Source organism: Anthonomus grandis, chromosome 19 (assembly GCF_022605725.1).
Source record: "Anthonomus grandis grandis chromosome 19, icAntGran1.3, whole genome shotgun sequence".
NCBI lineage: Eukaryota > Metazoa > Arthropoda > Insecta > Coleoptera > Curculionidae > Anthonomus > Anthonomus grandis.
Window position 1 is genome coordinate 551,693 of NC_065564.1, and position 17,963 is coordinate 569,655.

General features: G+C 38.7%; 1 protein-coding gene and 2 long non-coding RNA genes across 4 annotated transcripts in view; 1 reads left to right on the plus strand and 2 right to left on the minus strand.

Annotated features, from left to right (window-relative positions):
* Positions 1-737: 737 nt before the first annotated feature.
* Positions 738-6,557, minus strand: LOC126747667 (uncharacterized). The gene is made up of 3 exons (XR_007664312.1): positions 6,288-6,557; positions 5,676-5,823; positions 738-2,570 (listed from the first exon to the last, which is right to left on the minus strand). It is a non-coding gene; the product is annotated as an uncharacterized LOC126747667 (long non-coding RNA).
* Positions 2,894-17,963, plus strand: part of LOC126747663 (uncharacterized) — an 86,215-nt gene continuing 71,145 nt past the window's right edge. Inside the window, exons 1-2 of the long non-coding RNA XR_007664299.1 lie at positions 2,894-3,451; positions 9,660-10,022. This is a non-coding gene — a long non-coding RNA (uncharacterized LOC126747663). The remainder of the gene's footprint in view (positions 3,452-9,659; positions 10,023-17,963) is intronic.
* On the minus strand, positions 10,626-15,692 carry LOC126747652 (beta-1,3-galactosyltransferase 5-like). 2 transcript variants are annotated; one of them, XM_050456415.1, is made up of 2 exons: positions 15,184-15,692; positions 10,626-11,856 (listed from the first exon to the last, which is right to left on the minus strand). In XM_050456415.1, exon 2 carries the CDS (start codon positions 11,837-11,839, stop codon positions 10,832-10,834), a length of 1,008 nt encoding a protein of 335 aa, XP_050312372.1. In that variant the 5' UTR covers positions 11,840-11,856; positions 15,184-15,692; the 3' UTR covers positions 10,626-10,831. The 2 variants fall into 2 exon arrangements, with proteins under 2 accessions (XP_050312372.1, XP_050312371.1); XM_050456414.1 differs by lacking the exon at positions 15,184-15,692 and adding an exon at positions 14,944-15,069.

A 17,963-nucleotide genomic window follows, 5' to 3' on the forward strand; every position in this document is an offset into this window, starting at 1 on the left:
AAAAATTATTGTTAAATGAAATTAATGTACTTCGCTTTAAAAGTAATGAAACAGAGACTTTCCATTGTCTATTTTAATTTTTAGTAATAAAACAAGAGATTCTCTCAAGAAACAATTGAAATTCCTGATTCAAAGAGGCATTTCCACCTCAGACTCCTCAGGAACACCCTCTAACTTAACTAATAAAAAAATGGTTTGCAATTTGGCTTCGTAAAGGTTCATTTTCCCATTGGTTTTTTTCATACACGTATGCAACAACAAAAAATACAATTTTTTAATAAAATAATTTAAAATTAATTCCACCCAAACACGAAGCAACAACAAAATAACAGCGTGTCCATTGTAGTTGTCCCCTGTCATCTATTGTGGCTATATTTCTAAAGAACAAACATTCAATTGTTTTTTTGTGTACAGGGGGTGGAAAAAAGTGTTATTTTAAAACCGTTTTGACTTATACAGGGTGTTCACTAAAGGCGTGCCAGTACAAAATTATGTTTGTATTTAAATGGACGACTTTATATATTTATTAGATTTTTGGTGTAATAATTATTGTAAGAAGTTTGATGTCAAGCATGTCATACTTTAATCAAGTGCGGTTTTTTGAATTAGAGTGAGTGAGTGAGTCTCCTAATCAAAAACTACTTGATTAAAGTGTAATTGACATCAAATTGCTTTCATTTTGACGCACAATACTATATAGGATGTTCCATTTAAAAAATCATAAAATCCTTCTGCCACGCCTCTTGTGAACACCCTGTATATGTCAGAATAATTTAAAAAAGTGGTTTTTTTCACCCCCCGTATGCAAAAAAAAATGAACGTTTTTGCTTCAAAAATACACCTACAAGGGAGGAAGGGAGCACTATATAGACACGCCGTATAAAATAAAATACAATAAAGCAAGACTCCCATAGATCCGAAAAAACCCGACGGAACCAAACGACGCCCGCGACCCGACCGTAACCGAACACACCCGACGCACACTTGACACTTCGCGAACTCACCCGATGGCGACCGGCTAAACACGAAAAGAAACGAAGATCGACGCCGGACGACGTTTGCGGCGGATCTTCATCGCGACGACGGCGGCGTCCGAACGAGATCGACGAAGATCACGGACGCTGATCGACGGATTTCAGCGGATCTTGGAGGGGGAGATCGACGTCGATCGGCGAACGGGTTTCGACGGATCTCCATCGTCAGGAAAACCGATCGTGAGTGTGGGAGATCGACGCTGGCGACGGATCCAGCGGATCACGCTCCACAAACGAGGAAATGCGGGAGTTACCAACAAGAGTGAAGAAGTGGATTGGTGGACAACGATGGAGCTCCAGAGGAGACTCCGCTATGTGGAAAAATGATGGAAAAAGCTTTTCCAAGGACAATAACACACACAATGTTCCCAAAATAAGTACCAGAGGTACAGCAATGGATGGTTCTACGAATAAAAGAGATTGAAAGGAAGATATTGCCAAATCAGTGGCTCTCAGACAGAACTGAAGGAACCTCGATCCTCGATTGGAACCTGTGGACCTGAAAGAGAAAACCTGAAAGAGAGGTACATGTCCTTGGGTCTCCGACGACAATAAAAAGCTGAAAGAAATTACATGATTAGTAAATGTGTGTTTGGATGGATGGAGCTTTCCCACATAACTTTCCTTTACTTTTAAATTAAACAAATGACTAATAATTAATAAATGACTGCGTATGAACCCTTACGAACAACCAAACGCAAACGGGGTCCGACCTGAAGGGCTCCGGACCCCCCTGCAACGATGGAGGATTTTTGGCACTCCAGTTTCCTTACAAGACATCACTGCTTCCCCCATCAATGACGTCACCAAAAAGCATGAAAATCACCCCTTAGTATTGAATAATCACCATAAAACCTTATGCTGAATACCAAGGGACTAAAGGGGATAATTATATTGAAAATTAATTAATTTAAAATTGACGTGAATGCCCTTCAGTGTTACATTACCACCATAAAAACTTATGCTGATAACTAAGGGACTGAAGGGGGTTGGAGACAAAAAAAAACAAAAGAAACCTTCTTGGTGACGCCCCGGAGGAAAATTTAGCACCCCCGGCATGACTTAGGGGGGGTTTTGGCACCCCTAAGCATGGAAATGTGTGTGTACAACATGCAACAATACAAAAGCTTAACCTATAGAGGGCAAACCGCGAGAAAACAACCCGGATTTTTCTCACGTTTTAACCCCCGTGTGTTTGTGAGTGTTTATGAAGGGACAGCTGAAAGAGAAGGTGAGGGGGAGGGCTTTTACAGGGTGTCCCGGGGGAGGCTGCTCATCAAGGACAACGACAAGGAGGGCCAGTGTACATGCGTGTTTCTACCTTTTTTTTCTTTAAAAGTCAAAGTGACTTTTCTCTTTCTGAGTCTGAGGGACTCTTGGAAGTTTGAAAATCTTTTAAAGAGAGAGGGTCAAGGGTTAATCCAGTGACGCACCGCAACGGTGCGACACCGAATGTAGATTCAACAGAATTTTGCGATTTTCAAACTGTCATGCTTAGTAATGAATTAACTTACTTGAACGAACTCTAGTAGATACCTGAAACCAAAGAAAACAACACATTAATTATATATAATTAAACAAATAAATAATTTGTTCATATATAATCAGTTAGGAGGCCCCTGAATTATCCTGAGGCTCAGCAAAGTGCCCTTAACTCAGAAACTGCATAGTGCACTTCATACTCAGCCAAAAAAACCCTTAAACTTTTAGCAAAAACCCTAGGGATTTTCAACCCCTAATCTCACACGAAAATCTCCCTTTTTCCTTCTCTCTTTGCGGACCTTAGAGTAGACGATGTGGTCGCCATCTGTCCATTGACGTGAGAAAAAACAAACACCACGAGGTCGAAGCTTCTATTATAAAATGGCGACCACGCCCCCGGTAGTTTGTTTGTGTACGATTGTGTTTTGTTTTAGCATTTTTTTCCCACGGGTTTACCCACCCCCAAGGCCCCAAGATGTATGTAAAGACTTAAAGGGTTGCAATATGGTAAAAGACCTTGAAGGGTCTAAAGCCTCCAACCATTACCACTCAATCAATCTCAAATCGTATAAATGAAGAGTTCTTGGGTTGTAACTTGAGATCTGTTAGTTATATTGAACAAATCGTAGAGGGCTTTATTATAGATCTCAATGAGGTCTACAAGAATGAGCCTATACATTTTTTTTGTAAACTCAACAGTTTTTGAGATATTAGGCTCGGAAATGATAACATGTTCTCTCTGTTCCTGAACCCTTAAACTCTTTGGTATGGAACAGGAAGGAGGTCCTGGATGACAAAAAGACTTATTGGGAAGAGCATAGAGGATCCTTTAATTTCTCCATGAAGAACCAATAAAGAAAAATGACCAGCCGAGGTCGGGACCTGCTCGAGTGGTGCTAAAAGATCATAAAGGCTACTCATACATGGAATTTGATGTAAGTGCATTCACTATATCGTAATAAAATTGTAATTGAACGGTTCTCTTTAATGTCATAAAGGTATTATTAAAATATCTCAAATAGTTTAGAAGTTATATTGGAAAATGTCTAAGAGTGTTCAAAAAATATCTGAGATCTAGTGGTTGGGTAAAAGTGGGGATAACTCAGAAACTATTTGACTCACAAAAATGTATCATATATCAAAATGTTCCTTTTAAAAGGCTTCTACTTTGAGTGAAACCCCCATTTAGGTACCTCAAGAATTGTTCAAGTTATCATCGGAAACAAAATTTAACACCCTCAAGTTTGGTGGGCGGGTAAAAGTGGTAATAACTCGGAAACTATTTGACTCACAAAAATTTATTATATATCAAAATGTTCTTCTTAAAAGGCTTATGCTTTGAGTGAAACCCCCATTGAAATACCTCAAATAGTGTCCAGGTTATCCTCAAAAACAAAATTTAGCACCTTCATGTTTAGGTGAGTAAGCAAAACTGGTGGTAACTTGGAAACTATTTGACTCACAAAAGTGTTTTATATATCAAAATGTTCCCGATAAAAAGCATCTCCTTTAAGTAAAACTTCCATTTCGGTACCTCAAAAATTGTTTAAGTTATTCACAAAAAACAAAACTTAGAACCCTTAAGTTGGTGGCTGGGTAAAAGTGCTGATAAAGCAGAAACTATTTCACTCACAAAAATGTATCATATATCAAAATGTTGCCCTGAGAACTCTGCTTCTTTGAGTGAAACTTCCATTTAGGTACCTCAAAAATTGTTCAAGTTATCCTCAAAAAACAAAACTTAGAACCCTTAAGTTGGCGGCTGGGTAAAAGTGGTGGTAACTCAGAAACCATTTGACTCAGAAAAACGTATTATATATCAAAATGTTCCTTGGAAAACACTTCTCCTTTGAGTGAAACTTCCATTTAAGTACCTCAAGAATCGTTCAAGTTATCCACAAAAAAGAAAAGTTCGAACCTGTAAGTTGGTGGCTGGGTAAAAGTGGTGGTAACTCAGAAACCATTTGACTCAGAAAAATGTATCATATATCAAAATGTTGCTTGGAAAACACTTCTCCTTTGAGTGAAACTTCCATTTAGGTACCTCAAAAATTGTTCAAGTTATCCTCAAAAAACAAAACTTAGAACCCTTAAGTTGGCGGCTGGGTAAAAGTGCTGATAACTCAGAAACCATTTGACTCAGAAAAATGGATCATATATGAAAATGTTCCTTGGAAAACACTTCTCCTTTGAGTGAAACTTCCATTTAGGTACCTCAAAAATTGTTCAAGTTATCCTCAAAAAACAAAACTTAGAACCCTTAAGTTGATGGCTGGGTAAAAGTGGTGGTAACTCAGAAACCATTTGACTCAGAAAAATGTATCATATATCAAAATGTTGCTTGGAAAACACTTCTCCTTTGAGTGAAACTTCCATTTAGGTACCTCAAAAATTGTTCAAGTTATCCTCAAAAAACAAAACTTAGAACCCTTAAGTTGGCGGCTGGGTAAAAGTGCTGATAACTCAGAAACCATTTGACTCAGAAAAATGGATCATATATGAAAATGTTCCTTGGAAAACACTTCTCCTTTGAGTGAAACTTCCATTTAGGTACCTCAAAAATTGTTCAAGTTATCCTCAAAAAACAAAACTTAGAACCCTTAAGTTGATGGCTGGGTAAAAGTGGTGGTAACTCAGAAACCATTTGACTCAGAAAAACGTATTATATATCAAAATGTTCCTTGGAAAACACTTCTCCTTTGAGTGAAACTTCCATTTAGGTACCTCAAGAATCGTTCAAGTTATCCACAAAAAAGAAAAGTTAGAACCTGTAAGTTGGTGGCTGGGTAAAAGTGCTGATAACTCAGAAACCATTTGACTCAGAAAAATGGATCATATATCAAAATGTTCCTTGGAAAACACTTCTCCTTTGAGTAAAACTTCCATTTCGGTACCTCAAAAATTGTTCAAGCTATTCACAAAAAACAAAACTTAGAACCCTTAAGTTGGCGACTGGGTAAAAGTGGTGGTAACTCAGAAACCATTTGACTCAGAAAAACGTATTATATATCAAAATGTTCCTTGTGAAACACTTCTCCTTTGAGTGAAACTCTTATTTAAATAACTCAAAAAATGTCAAAGTTATACTCAAAAAACCAAATATAATATCAAAAAACATATACAGGATGTGCAGTAAAGAAACTATGAAGTGTAACTCACCTTTTCAAGGTATATTCCACCGCCTTATCGTCTACTTCTTAGGTCCTCTTCTGTCCACGTCCTGAGGACTTTGCCCCCTTAGAGACAAGCCCCCAGGGAAGAGACTATAACGCCAACCAGATCTGCTACTCCCTCATATGGCACTACACTGAAAAAAAAACAAAAAAAAACCATTATTATAGAAAAACATATAATTAATTAATTTTTAAACTGACTAAATTATGTAGCAACAATATTAGAAAGTCAGCATTCACCATTTTTCAATTTAATTTAATTTTTTTTATGAAAATTTATGAAGAAAACCGGTAAACCCGCCCGATTTAAGATACGTCGATATAGAAAATCGATATCGAGTGATGGCGGCCATTTTTGGACGGTCACGGGACGCCTCTGCCGGTGGCCATTTTGTGCGTTTTCGAACGGGAAACGATCGAAAACTTTTCACGCGATTTCCCACGAGAAAATTAGATGTGCCCCGTTGAAAGTTACATCAAAATGAGGCCCCCGATTCATAGAACGCGATTCGAGTATTATTTTTTACGTAAATTCAAAATTTGCTCAGTTTTTTGGAAAAACCGTTGTTACCTAGGGAACAAAGGACCAAAATCTTACCTCGCGATTTTCCTTTGAAAAAACAGGTGCACACTATCGAAAATTAGATCAAAATGAAGCGCGAGGTTTACGGAACCCGATTCGAACACTTTTTTTAATTAACTCGCGTTTTTCCCGTTTTCCCGGGACGTTTTTCCGGGAGGGAACCCGCTGTTGCTAAGGGACGCCTGGTTCTGAAACAATGGCGAAAAGAAAAGCCTTCTAGAGAGTTTTGCCGGAAGTGGAAAACGGACCCGAGATTAAAAAAAAAAGGGTTGCGAGATTAACGGTCCATGCGCACTGGCGCTGTGGCGCCTCCGCCATTTTTTTTTATTATTTTACCTAATTTTCCAATAAAATCGTGAAAATTACACGAAAATAAAGCCTTCGATCAATAAAACTCGATTCCAGTACCGTTTCATACATAAATCCCAAAATATCCCGATTATTCCCAAAAAATTCCCCTGTTACCAAAAAAAGCAAAGGGCCAATCTTACCTCGCAATTTTCCTTTGAAAAAACAGATGCACACTATCGAAAATAACATCAAAATGAAGCGCGAGGTTTATAGAACCTGATTTGACACTTTTTTATAATTAAAAGGGACTTTTCACCATTTTTCGGGACGTTTTTCCGGGAGTACTGCCTGTTTTCGGTGTCTCCCGTTCCCTGCGCGAACCTGTGCCCGGTGCACGAAATAGGGTTCAAAATTAAGGACTTGCGCAATGGGCACTTGTTTTGCAACGCGCGGGAGAGAGAAAGAGCTAGCGTCGGAGCGAGAGGGAAACTGTCCGGCTACGACGGAACTCGTGAAAACATAACCTCACTTACTTTGATTTTGGACATGCCGCATAAGGGTTTTAAAAGGGGTTTTTCGGCCCCAAGGAGCCCTATTCGGCCGATTTTCAACATGAAATCAATAAATTATGATCTTTAGGTTTCCTCAGTAGTTTTATTTTTGGGTTCCTAGGGGATTAAATTATGAAAAATTAGGTTAAAACATGTCTCGCAAAAATAATTAAATTGGACTTTTCTCCGAAAGTTTTGGATGATTTCTAAAGCTTTGTACATGAAATGAAAGCTGGTTTCATCCCCTTTAAGAATATATATGACACTTTACCCCTTTGTGCAATAAAAAGTCAAAATTTTTGAAAAGTTTGTTATCCGTCAACATCCCATACCCCCAATTTCAAAAATCGAATTATCTTTCCTTCTAAATATCCCACTTGCTTCATTTCTTTCCTCAAAAGATCTGGAAGAGCATTCTACAACTTTTGAGGGTTGAATTAGCTAATTTGGTTGAGCACAACTGATTTTATCCCTAAAAGTGTAAAGAAATCCCTTCGGAAAACCTTCTATTTGTATATTGTCCTTTTACTTTACTTCTAAAGAAGCGATTTGGTTGATTTTGGTCTCTAAAAGATTTGGAATAGCATTCTGGAACTTTTGAGGGTTGAATGAGTCAATTTGGTTGAGTAAAACCGATTTTATCCATAAAAGTGTAAAAAAATCCCTTCGGAAAACCTTCTATTTGTATATTGTCCTTTTACTTTGCTTCTAAAGGAGCGATTTGGTTGATTTTGGTCTCTAAAAGCTTTGGAAGCGCATTCTGCAACTTTCAAAGCTTGAATGAATCAATTTGGTTGAGTAGAACTGATTTTATTCAAAAATATGTAAAAAAATCCCTTCCAGGCCAAAAAGAGGCCTCTCTTTTTTGTACAAAGCCCTTTAACTTCTCTTCTAAGAAACCGATTTTCGTGTTAAATACTCTGCATAAACATTCTGAAACTTTAAAGGCATAAATGAACGAAATTGGATGAGTAGAAGTGGCTTTTTCCAGAATTTTGCAAAAAATCCCTTCCAAGAGGCCTATTTTTTTGTATAAAGCCCTTTAACTTCTCTTCTAAGAAACCGATTTGGTTGATTTTGGTCTTAAAAGTTTTGGAAGAATATTCTTCAACTTTTAAGGCATGAATGAACCAAATCGGATGAGTAAAACTGGTTTTATCCACAAACATGTAAAAAATCCCTTCAAATAGGCTTTTTTGTGTGGTATAATGTTCTTTAACTTTGCTCCTGATTAACCGATTTGGTTGATTTTGGTCTCAAAAGCTTTGGAAAAGCATTCTGCAACTTTTAAGGGTTGAATGAATCAATTTGGTTGAGTAGAACTGATTTTATTCATAAATGTGTAAAAAATCCCTTCTAAGAGGGCTGTTTTTTTGTATGATGCCCTTTAACTTCTCTTCTAAAAAACCGATTTCGTTGGCTTTGGTCTTAAAACCATTGGAAGGACATTCTGAAACTTTTAAGGCATGAATGAACCAAATCGGATGAGTAGAACTGGATTTTTCCATGAAAGTGTAAAAAAATCCCTTCGGAAAACCTTCTATTTGTATATTGTCCTTTTACTTTGCTTCTAAATAAGCGATTTTGTTCATTTTGGTCTTAAAAGCTTTGGAAGAGCATTCTGCAACTTTTAAGGGTTGAATGAGCTCATTTGGATGAGTAGAACTAATTTTATCCATGAACATGTAAAAAATCCCTTTAAAGAGGCTTTTTTTTGTGTATAATGTTCTTTAACTTTGCTCCTAAGAAACCGATTTGGTTGATGTTGGTCTCAAAAGTTTTGGAAAAGCATTCTGCAACTTTTAAGGATTGAATGAATAAATTTGGTTGAGTAGAACTGATTTTATTCATAAATGTGCAAGAAATCCCCTCTAAGAGGCCTGTTTTTTTGTACGATACCCTTTAACTTCTCTTCTAAGCAACTGATTTTGTTGGTTTTGGTCTTAAAACCTTTGGAAGGACATTCTGAAACTTTTAAGGCATGAATGAACCAAATCGGATGAGTAGAACTGGATTTTTCCATGAAAGTGTAAAAAATCCTTTTGAAGAGCCTTGTATTTGTATATTATCCTTTAACTTTGCTTCTAAGAAACCGATTTGGTTCATTTTGGTCTTAAATGCTTTGGATAAATATTCTGCAAATTTTAAGGCATGAATTAACGAAATTGGATGAGTACAAGTGGCTTTTTACAGAATTGTGTAAAAAATCCCTTCCAAGAGGCCTCTTTTTTGTACAAAGCCTTTTAACTTCTCTTCTAAGAGATCGATTTGGTCAATTTTGGTCTTAAAAGCTTTAGAAGAGCATTCTGCAACTTTTGAGGGTTGAATGAAGCCATTCTGATGAGTAGAACTGGTTTTATCCACAAACATGTAAAAAATCCCTTCAAATAGGCCTTTTTGTGTGTATAATGTTCCTTAACTTTGCTCCTGAGTAACCGATTTGGCTGATTTTGGTCTTAAAAGTTTTGGAAGAGCATTCTACAACTTCTAAAGCATAAATCAACTAAATTAGATCCCTAGAATTTACTCTATTTTCTAATCCTAGGCTTATATCCAAAAATTGTAACCAAAGGACCTCATGTATCTCTGCGAGACAGTGTTCCTCAGCCCCAAGAAGCCCTGGGTGGAAAAAAAGGCGTCTATAACTGAATCAGATTGCTAGGATTTTCCAGCAGCAACAAAACGTGTTCAGTTGAACCTTGTTACTCCCACAGGATCACCTAGGAGGCCCTGTAAGTGTCATTCCAGTTGTTTTTCTCAAATTTCTTGTGTTACTTCGGGGTCATTTTTAGTGTCACCTGTGAGAAAACAAACTGTACGTTAAAAAAGGAGAAAAAGTAATGATGGAGATGATGGTATAGGAGAATTCAACAGAATAACTAGAGTTATTTTTTGCTTGGGATAGGAGGTATGCAAGCCACTGTTTATAACAACATAATGCCTAAGATTGTTATTTGATTTTTGTGTAAATTGGTGAAAATTGAGTCTAGATGTTCCCCTGTCGCCTACCAGACGGAATTTAGTCAAGTCTTAATTCTTAGTCTATTAAAAGCTTGGAAAACAAACTTGGATTCGGCGCCTTCACCATTTTTTCAAAGTCAATTTTCTAGGGCTTATAACTTCTTTCTCATTAAGCAGATATTTACAAAAATTGGCGATAATGGAGCCCGAACCTTCCTCTATGGTCCACTAGAAACAATTCAGTCAAACTTTAACTCTAAGGCCCTTTAATGAGTAAGAAATCAACTTGGGGTGGGCGCCTTCACCATCTCTTCATAGCCAATTTTCAACCTTGTATAGCTTCTTTCCTAATTCATTGATTTTCATGGAATTTGGTGATAATGGAGCCTTAACCTTCTCAATTTGATTACTAGTAACGAACTTGTCAAAATTTAAATTTAAGGCCTTCCAAACTGAATTTGGTGTTAGGGGATGTTTTTGGGTTCCAGTGAAAGAAAACACCGCTTATACTCTTAAAGCTTTATTCTCTAATAAAAGGAAAACTTTGCTATAATTATATCAACGTCATTTATTTGGCACTAACAGGTGAATTAAATTTCTTTCTTAATTTTAAACGAGGTACGACTTCCTGGACCCAAATGTCGCATATAAAACAGGCCGACCGCTGAATTTTAACTAAGTATATACTATAGGCCACATTAGCGCCATTAATGCATCATACACAGCCATTTTATTTATCTGAGAAAAAAAAAACGATTAAGCAACGTCTCCTCTCACTCCCTCCCACATTCGTCTGATCTCTATCTCGTTCAAATCCGGTCGTCCGAACAGAAAAGGTTTCTGCGGGACCCGGAGCCCGTTCACCAACCCGATCTGATCCTCTTTGGAAATGATCCGGTCGCTGCTGTCCGTGTGCGTAAAATTGTTCTCGCGAGCCAAAATTCCCGTGATAAGCACGTCGTCGATCCAGAACAGTCTGGAACAGTTCTGGGCCGATCGATACAGGGCGAAAGCGACGTCCGGGCTGTAGAGTACGGCCCAGCCGGGGCAGTACGGGGGGTACGTCCTCTCGGGGTACTCCTCAAACCCCACCCGCCATTTTGAACGGTACGTCCGTAGCACCTGCGCGGATTTCTTGAGGGAACAGTACAGCAGCCCGCTGGTACCATAGGGAGAAAGTTCCCGAGTTAAAAAGCGATTGAGCTGGGGCACGTGCACGAACACGTCGTCGTCTGTTTTCAGGACGTACTTCGCCCTCGGGCAGTGATAGAGGGCGTACTTCAGGCTCATCACGTGCTTGTAGGTCAAGTTGCGGTAGCGATCCAGGAAATTGCCCTGGACGATGTCACCGTGCCGCTCCACCTCCTGTTTGATCAAAACTTCTTGCGTCAAGTTCCCCGTTCGGCCCATAAGGAAGTACAAGCGGAAATCCGGGTCGCGTTTACTCCCCCACGTGTCCCGGATCACCGTTCTTTTCCGGAAGTTGTCCGGGGACGAGTGCACCAGCACCAACAACAAGAAACTGCTGCCGGGGCAATTCCGCCTCGGTAAAATGCCGAAGGTGAAGCTGTAATTGAGCAGGGCGTGGTAGTCGTTAGCTGGTAGTAGGCCCATGGGGTGGCTGTAGTTGTACCCCGCGAGGTGGCGCCTGTAGGCCGACGTGGGGCGGGCCGGGGTCGCCCCGAAACGGTCCACGGACGCCCTCCACGCCAACAGGCCGAGGCACGTGAGCGTCGCTGCGGAGACGATCAGTTTCTCTTTCATTCTGGACCATATTTTTCCTGGAACGAAAAACAAAACATCAACGTGGAAAGAACCCGCTAAACTGATATTATTACACACTTGGGGAAACGCTAATTGCTCGTTAGAGGAGCTGCATGAATTCCCATGTAAATAATAAATAAGGAAGTATATTGTTATCGATTGGTCATCAGGTAATTTCGTAATTAAACGGGATCGAGACGTTTTTATGGGTGTTTTGGGTAATTTTTTGGAAACTGGAGCAATTTACTGTTAAAAGAACTAAACCCCCTGGCGATAAGTTAAGGGGTTGAGGAGTTATTGATAGCCAAAGTGTTTCGCTCTGAAAAACTCACTTTTGTGGCCCCTAATACAAAACGAACGCATTAAAATGTCGATCCTCATCTATGGGGATCTTAAATAAGCAAAATAAAATACAATTCAAGGCAATTGAGGACGTGAGTGAGGAGTGAAATGCGATAGAAACCCAAAAGGTTGACGGTTTTACCCTGTTTTTTCGGTGTAATTCCCCATCTGGGAGCCACGAATCCTAGACGATCGCTATAAAATGGTGATCCTCGGTTGTGAGGATCACACCTAAGTAAGAAAAATAATATTTCAAGGCAGTCGAGGACTTGAGTGCGGAGTGAGATGAGGTAGAACCACAAAAAGTCGACTTTTTAAGGCATAAATCCCCCTCTGAGAGCCACTGATCATATACGATCGCTATAAAATGGTGATCCTCGGTTGTGAGGGTCATTATTACGAGCAAAAAGTAACATTTCAAGGCAATTGAGGACGTGAAGGAGGAGTGAAATGCGGTAGAAGCTCAAAAAAGTGACTTTTTACCCACTTTTTGGCATGAAAACCCATCTGAGACCCTGGAATCATTGACGATTCTAATGAATTGATGCTTTACATCTGTAGTTAGTTTATTTACGTACAAAAAATAACATTCTAAGATGATTCAAGGCATAATAGAGACGTGAAATGCGGTAGAAACCCCAAAAAAGTGACCTTTTATCCACTTTTTGGCATGAAAACCCATCTGAGACCCAGGAATCATTGATAATTGCAATGAATTGATGCTTTACGTCTGTAGTTGGTTTAATTACGTACGAAAAGTAACATTTCAAGATGATTCAAGGCATAATAGAGACGTGAAATGCGGTAGAAACCCAAAAAAGTGACTTTTTACCCACTTTTTGGCATGAAAACCCATCTGAGACCCAGGAATCATTGATAATTGCAATGAATTGATGCTTAACGTCTGTAATTGACTTATTTACGTACGAAAAATAACATTTCAAGATGATTCAAAGCATAATAGAGACGTGAAGTGCAGTAGAAACCCAAAAAAGTGACTTTTTTACCCACTTTTTGGTATGAAAACCCCTCTGAGACCCAGGAATCACTGACGATCTCAATAAATTGATGCTTAACGTCTGTAATTGGTTTAATTACGTACGAAAAGTAACATTTCAAGATGATTCAAAGCATAATAGAGACGTGAACTGCGGTAGAATCCCGAAAAAGTGACTTTTTTACCCACTTTTTGGCATGAAAACCCATCTGACGCCCAGGAATCATTGACGATCGCAATGAATTGATGCTTAATGTCTGTGATTGGGTTATTTACGTACGAAAAGTAACATTTCAAGATGATCCAAGGCATAACAGAGACGTGAAATGCGGTAGAATCTCAAAAAAATGGCTTTTTACCCACTTTTTGACATGAAAACCCATCTGAGACCCAGGAATCATTGAGGATCGCAATGAATTGATGCTTTACGTCTGTAGTTGGTTTAATTACGTACGAAAAGTAACATTTCAAGATGATTCAAGGCATAACAGAGACGTGAAATGCGGTAGAATCCCGAAAAAGTGACTTTGTACCCACTTTTTGGTATGAAAACCCATCTGATGCCCAGGAATCATTGATAATTGCAATGAATTGATGCTTTACGTCTGTAATTGACTTATTTACGTATGAAAAATAACATTCCAAGACGATTCAAGGCATAATAGAGACGTGAAACGCGGTAGAATCTCGAAAAAGTGACTTTTTACCCACTTTTTGGCATGAAAACCGATCTGAGCCCTAGGAATCATTGACGATCCTAATGAATTGATGCTTTACGTCTGCCATTGGTCTAATTACGTACGAAAAGTAACATTTCAAGACGCTTTAAGGCATAATACAGACGTCAAATGCGATAGAATCCCAAAAAAGTGACTTTTTACCCACTTTTTGGCATGAAAACCCCATCTGAGACCCAGGAATCATTGACGATCGCAATGAATTGATGCTTTACGTCTGTAATTGACTTATTTACGTATGAAAAATAACATTCCAAGACGATTCAAGGCATAATAGAGACTTGAAACGCGGTAGAATCTCGAAAAAGTGACTTTTTTACCCACTTTTTGGCATGAAAACCCCTCTGAGACCCTGGAATCATTGACTATCGCAATGAATTGATGCTTTACGTCTGTAGTTGGTTTAATTACGTACGAAAAGTAACATTTCAAGATGATTCAAGGCATAATAGAGACGTGAAATGCAGTAGAATCCCAAAAAAGTGCCTTTTTCACACTTTTTGGTATGAAAACCCCTCTGAGACCCAGGAATCATTGACGATCGCAATAAATTGATGCTTTACGTCTGTAATTGACTTATTTACGTATGAAAAATAACATTCCAAGACGATTCAAGGCATAATAGAGACTTGAAACGCGGTAGAATCTCGAAAAAGTGACTTTTTTACCCACTTTTTGGCATGAAAACCCCTCTGAGACCCTGGAATCATTGACTATCGCAATGAATTGATGCTTTACGTCTGTAGTTGGTTTAATTACGTACGAAAAGTAACATTTCAACATGATTCAAGGCATAATAGAGACATGAAATGCGGTAGAAACCCCAAAAAATTGCCTTTTACCCCTTTTTTGACATCAATCTCCCTCTGAGAACCACGAATCCTGGACGATCGCACCAAAATGATAGTCCTCATCTAGGAGGATCATTATTACGTACAAAAAGAAACATTTCAAGGCCATTGAAAATGTGAGTGAGGAGTGAAACGAGGTAGAAACCCATTAAGTGAACTTTTTATCCCTTTTTTCACCTTTGGGCCCCAAAATCCGTTCAAATCGACATAGAACCTTCATTCAAAAAGCACCCGTGAGAAAACGAATAGAACTAACACGACACAAAGTTTCAAGGCCCTACTTGTTCACAAACATTCACAATTATAATTATTACTTCTTATCTCTGCGGTTCAACGAACGAGAATTTCAATTATCAATTAACGAGGCCAAAGGGTCAAAAACGCCGATAAAACTGCATCATATTTTATCTTCCTCACCTGCTTGAACCACTTTCTCACTCACCACCACCTCACCGCAAAAGACGAACGAGCACTACGAGAAAACGCCGGCTTTTCACGTTTCGACGACGTCCGACGACGCCACCGTTCCACTGTTAACTGCCGCCCTTCCCCCTTCTTTGATCCCGTTACTCGTCGTCGTTCGTATATGTTCCAGCGGTCGGGATGCTGGGACGCCCGGATCGATTCGTGGAAGCGAAGAGGTTTTGGGGCGCACGCAAACTCCTCGTCATCTCTCAATAATTTCGATACATGCATCCGATGAACTCGCTTTTCGATGTATATATCTCGCCCTCCGCCCTATTCGGCTTCGGTCCGCCCGAATTGCACAGGGGTGCATTCGAGGGGTGAATCCCTTATGTGTGCACCCACCTGGTCGTTTTCGCACCGTAAAACTTGAAAATGAGTTCTTGATTTTCATGGAAAATGGTGATAATTGAGCCTAAACCTTTTTATAAATTGCCTCATAAAAACAGTGAAACTTCAACTCTAAACCCTCATAAAAAGTTAAGAAAAAAAAAGGGTGGGTGCCTCCACCATTTTTTTTTTGCAACCAATTTTCAACTGCCTATAACTTCCTTCCTAATTCATCTATTTTCGTGAAACTTGCTCGTAATAGAGCCTCAACCCTCTCCTATCGCCTACTGAATGCAGTCCAGTCAATCTCCAACTCCACAGCCTCCTAGAGAAGAAAATACACACAAGGGCGGGCGCCTTCACCATTTCCTTACAACCGGCTTTCAACAGCCAATAACTTCTATCCCAATCAGTTATTTTTCATGAAAATTTCCGAGAATGTTAAGCCGGACCCTCCCGAGCTTCTAACCGAATTAAATCCTCGATTCATACAATCAAACGGTTTAAAAAAACAAGCGAAGCCCGATTCGTGATCCAGAAACGCCTGCGCCTTATCCAGAACTATCCTCGCCCATCCGGAGGTTCAGTGCAGCGCCGAATTACGGGACGCGTTATAATACGTTTCGCGTGAAAATTCGGTTCAATTTTCCTGGCTATTTTTAAACGAATGTTTACGGTTTCGTTCGTTCCTTTTCCTTTAATAACGTGGATAATTTAAAAGTAAATCTAATCGATCCGGGAAACTGGATGCTGCGACCTTGGACTTTATAATATATCGATTTCCCTAAGGAATTTCCGGGATGGCGATCCAGATATTGGACGAGGATCATTTCGCGATCAGCGCCATCGTAACGGTCAGTATGCAGGTGCTGTTTTTCCTGATCGTCGCCTTGTTCGAGATGGACAAGGTCACGGACTTCGCCGGCGGGATTAATTTCATGATTTTGGCCCTGTTGACCTTTTTTTTGGGACAGGGGGGTCAGAAGGTGAGTCTCCACGTTTATTTTTACGAATTAATTCGTGGAAATTGGTGACAAAGTAGCTTTAAGCTTCCCCCATCTTCTACTAGCAACAAATCTGTTTAAATGAAACGCTAGGGTGACTTAAAGAGTAAGGAACTATTCGAGGGTTGGCTCCTCCACCATTTCTTTACAGCTTCAGGTTTTCAAACTTTGTTCTGCTTATAGCTCCCTTACTATTAGTGTGAGGAAAATGTGACATAAGACTTTTTTAAAGTCCTCTTGAAGCTGTAGGTGCTGAAAGAAAAAAAAATGAAAATCGGTGAAAATTTCAAAAAATTGTATTTTTTCTCGGAAAATCAGGGATTTTCACCAAAATGGTCCTAGCGGCTTTCCTATTGGTTTTAGGGAAAATTGTTATTTTACATTATAGTTTGCAAATTAGTCAAGGAACCCGGTGCATTAAAAAAAGTTTCAAATTTCTTCATAGAACTCTGGCAAATTCCAGATTTCCCAAAACAGGTTTTTCCTGGTTTTCTCGGGCTGTATGCGAGATAGGATCGATTTTTCTTTACCTATTTGTACACTTTATAATTCCAAACAACTTTTATTAGAAACATTTTTTTCTCAGGCTCATAGTTTTCTTGGAAAAATCGAAAAAGTGTTTTCCAGAGAATTTTAAGGGTCCTACACCTCTTTGAATTTTGCCCCTAAAATTTCTCAAATTTATTCAGGATTTTTTTTTGATAAATTCATTGCTATAGAAGCAAATTGTTATTTAATTAAAAAAATTTTCAAAAAAATTAAAGTAAGGGGTGAGGAGGGGAGGATGAAGTTTTTTTCTGGCTATAGCTCCCTTACTATTAATGTGAGGAAAATGTGCCATAAGACTTTTTTAAAGTGCTCTCGAAGCTTTAGGTGCTGAAAGAAAAAAAAATGAAAATCGGTGAAAATTTAAAAAAATTGTATTTTTTGCTCGAAAAATCAGGGGTTTTCACCAAAATGGTCCTAGAGGCTTTCCTATTGGTTTTAGAGAAAATTGTTATTCTACATTATATTTTGCAAATTAGTCAAGGAACCCGGTGCAATAAAAAAAGTTTTAAATTTCCCCATAGAATTCTGGCAAATTCCAGATTTTCCAAAACAGGTTTTTCCGGGTTTTCTCGGGCTGTATGAGTGATAGGATCGAATTTTCTTTATCTATTTGTACATTTTATTATTCCAAACAACTTTTATTAAAAACATTTTTTTCTCAGGCTCATAGTTTTCTTGGAAAAATCGAAAAAGTGCTTTCCAGAGAATTTCAATGGTCCTACCTCTTTGAATTTTGCCCCTAAAATTCCTTAAATTTATTCCGGATTTTTTTTGGATAAATTCATTGCTATAGAAGCAAATTGAAATTTAATTAAGAAATTTTTCAAAAAAATTAAAGTAAGGGGTGAG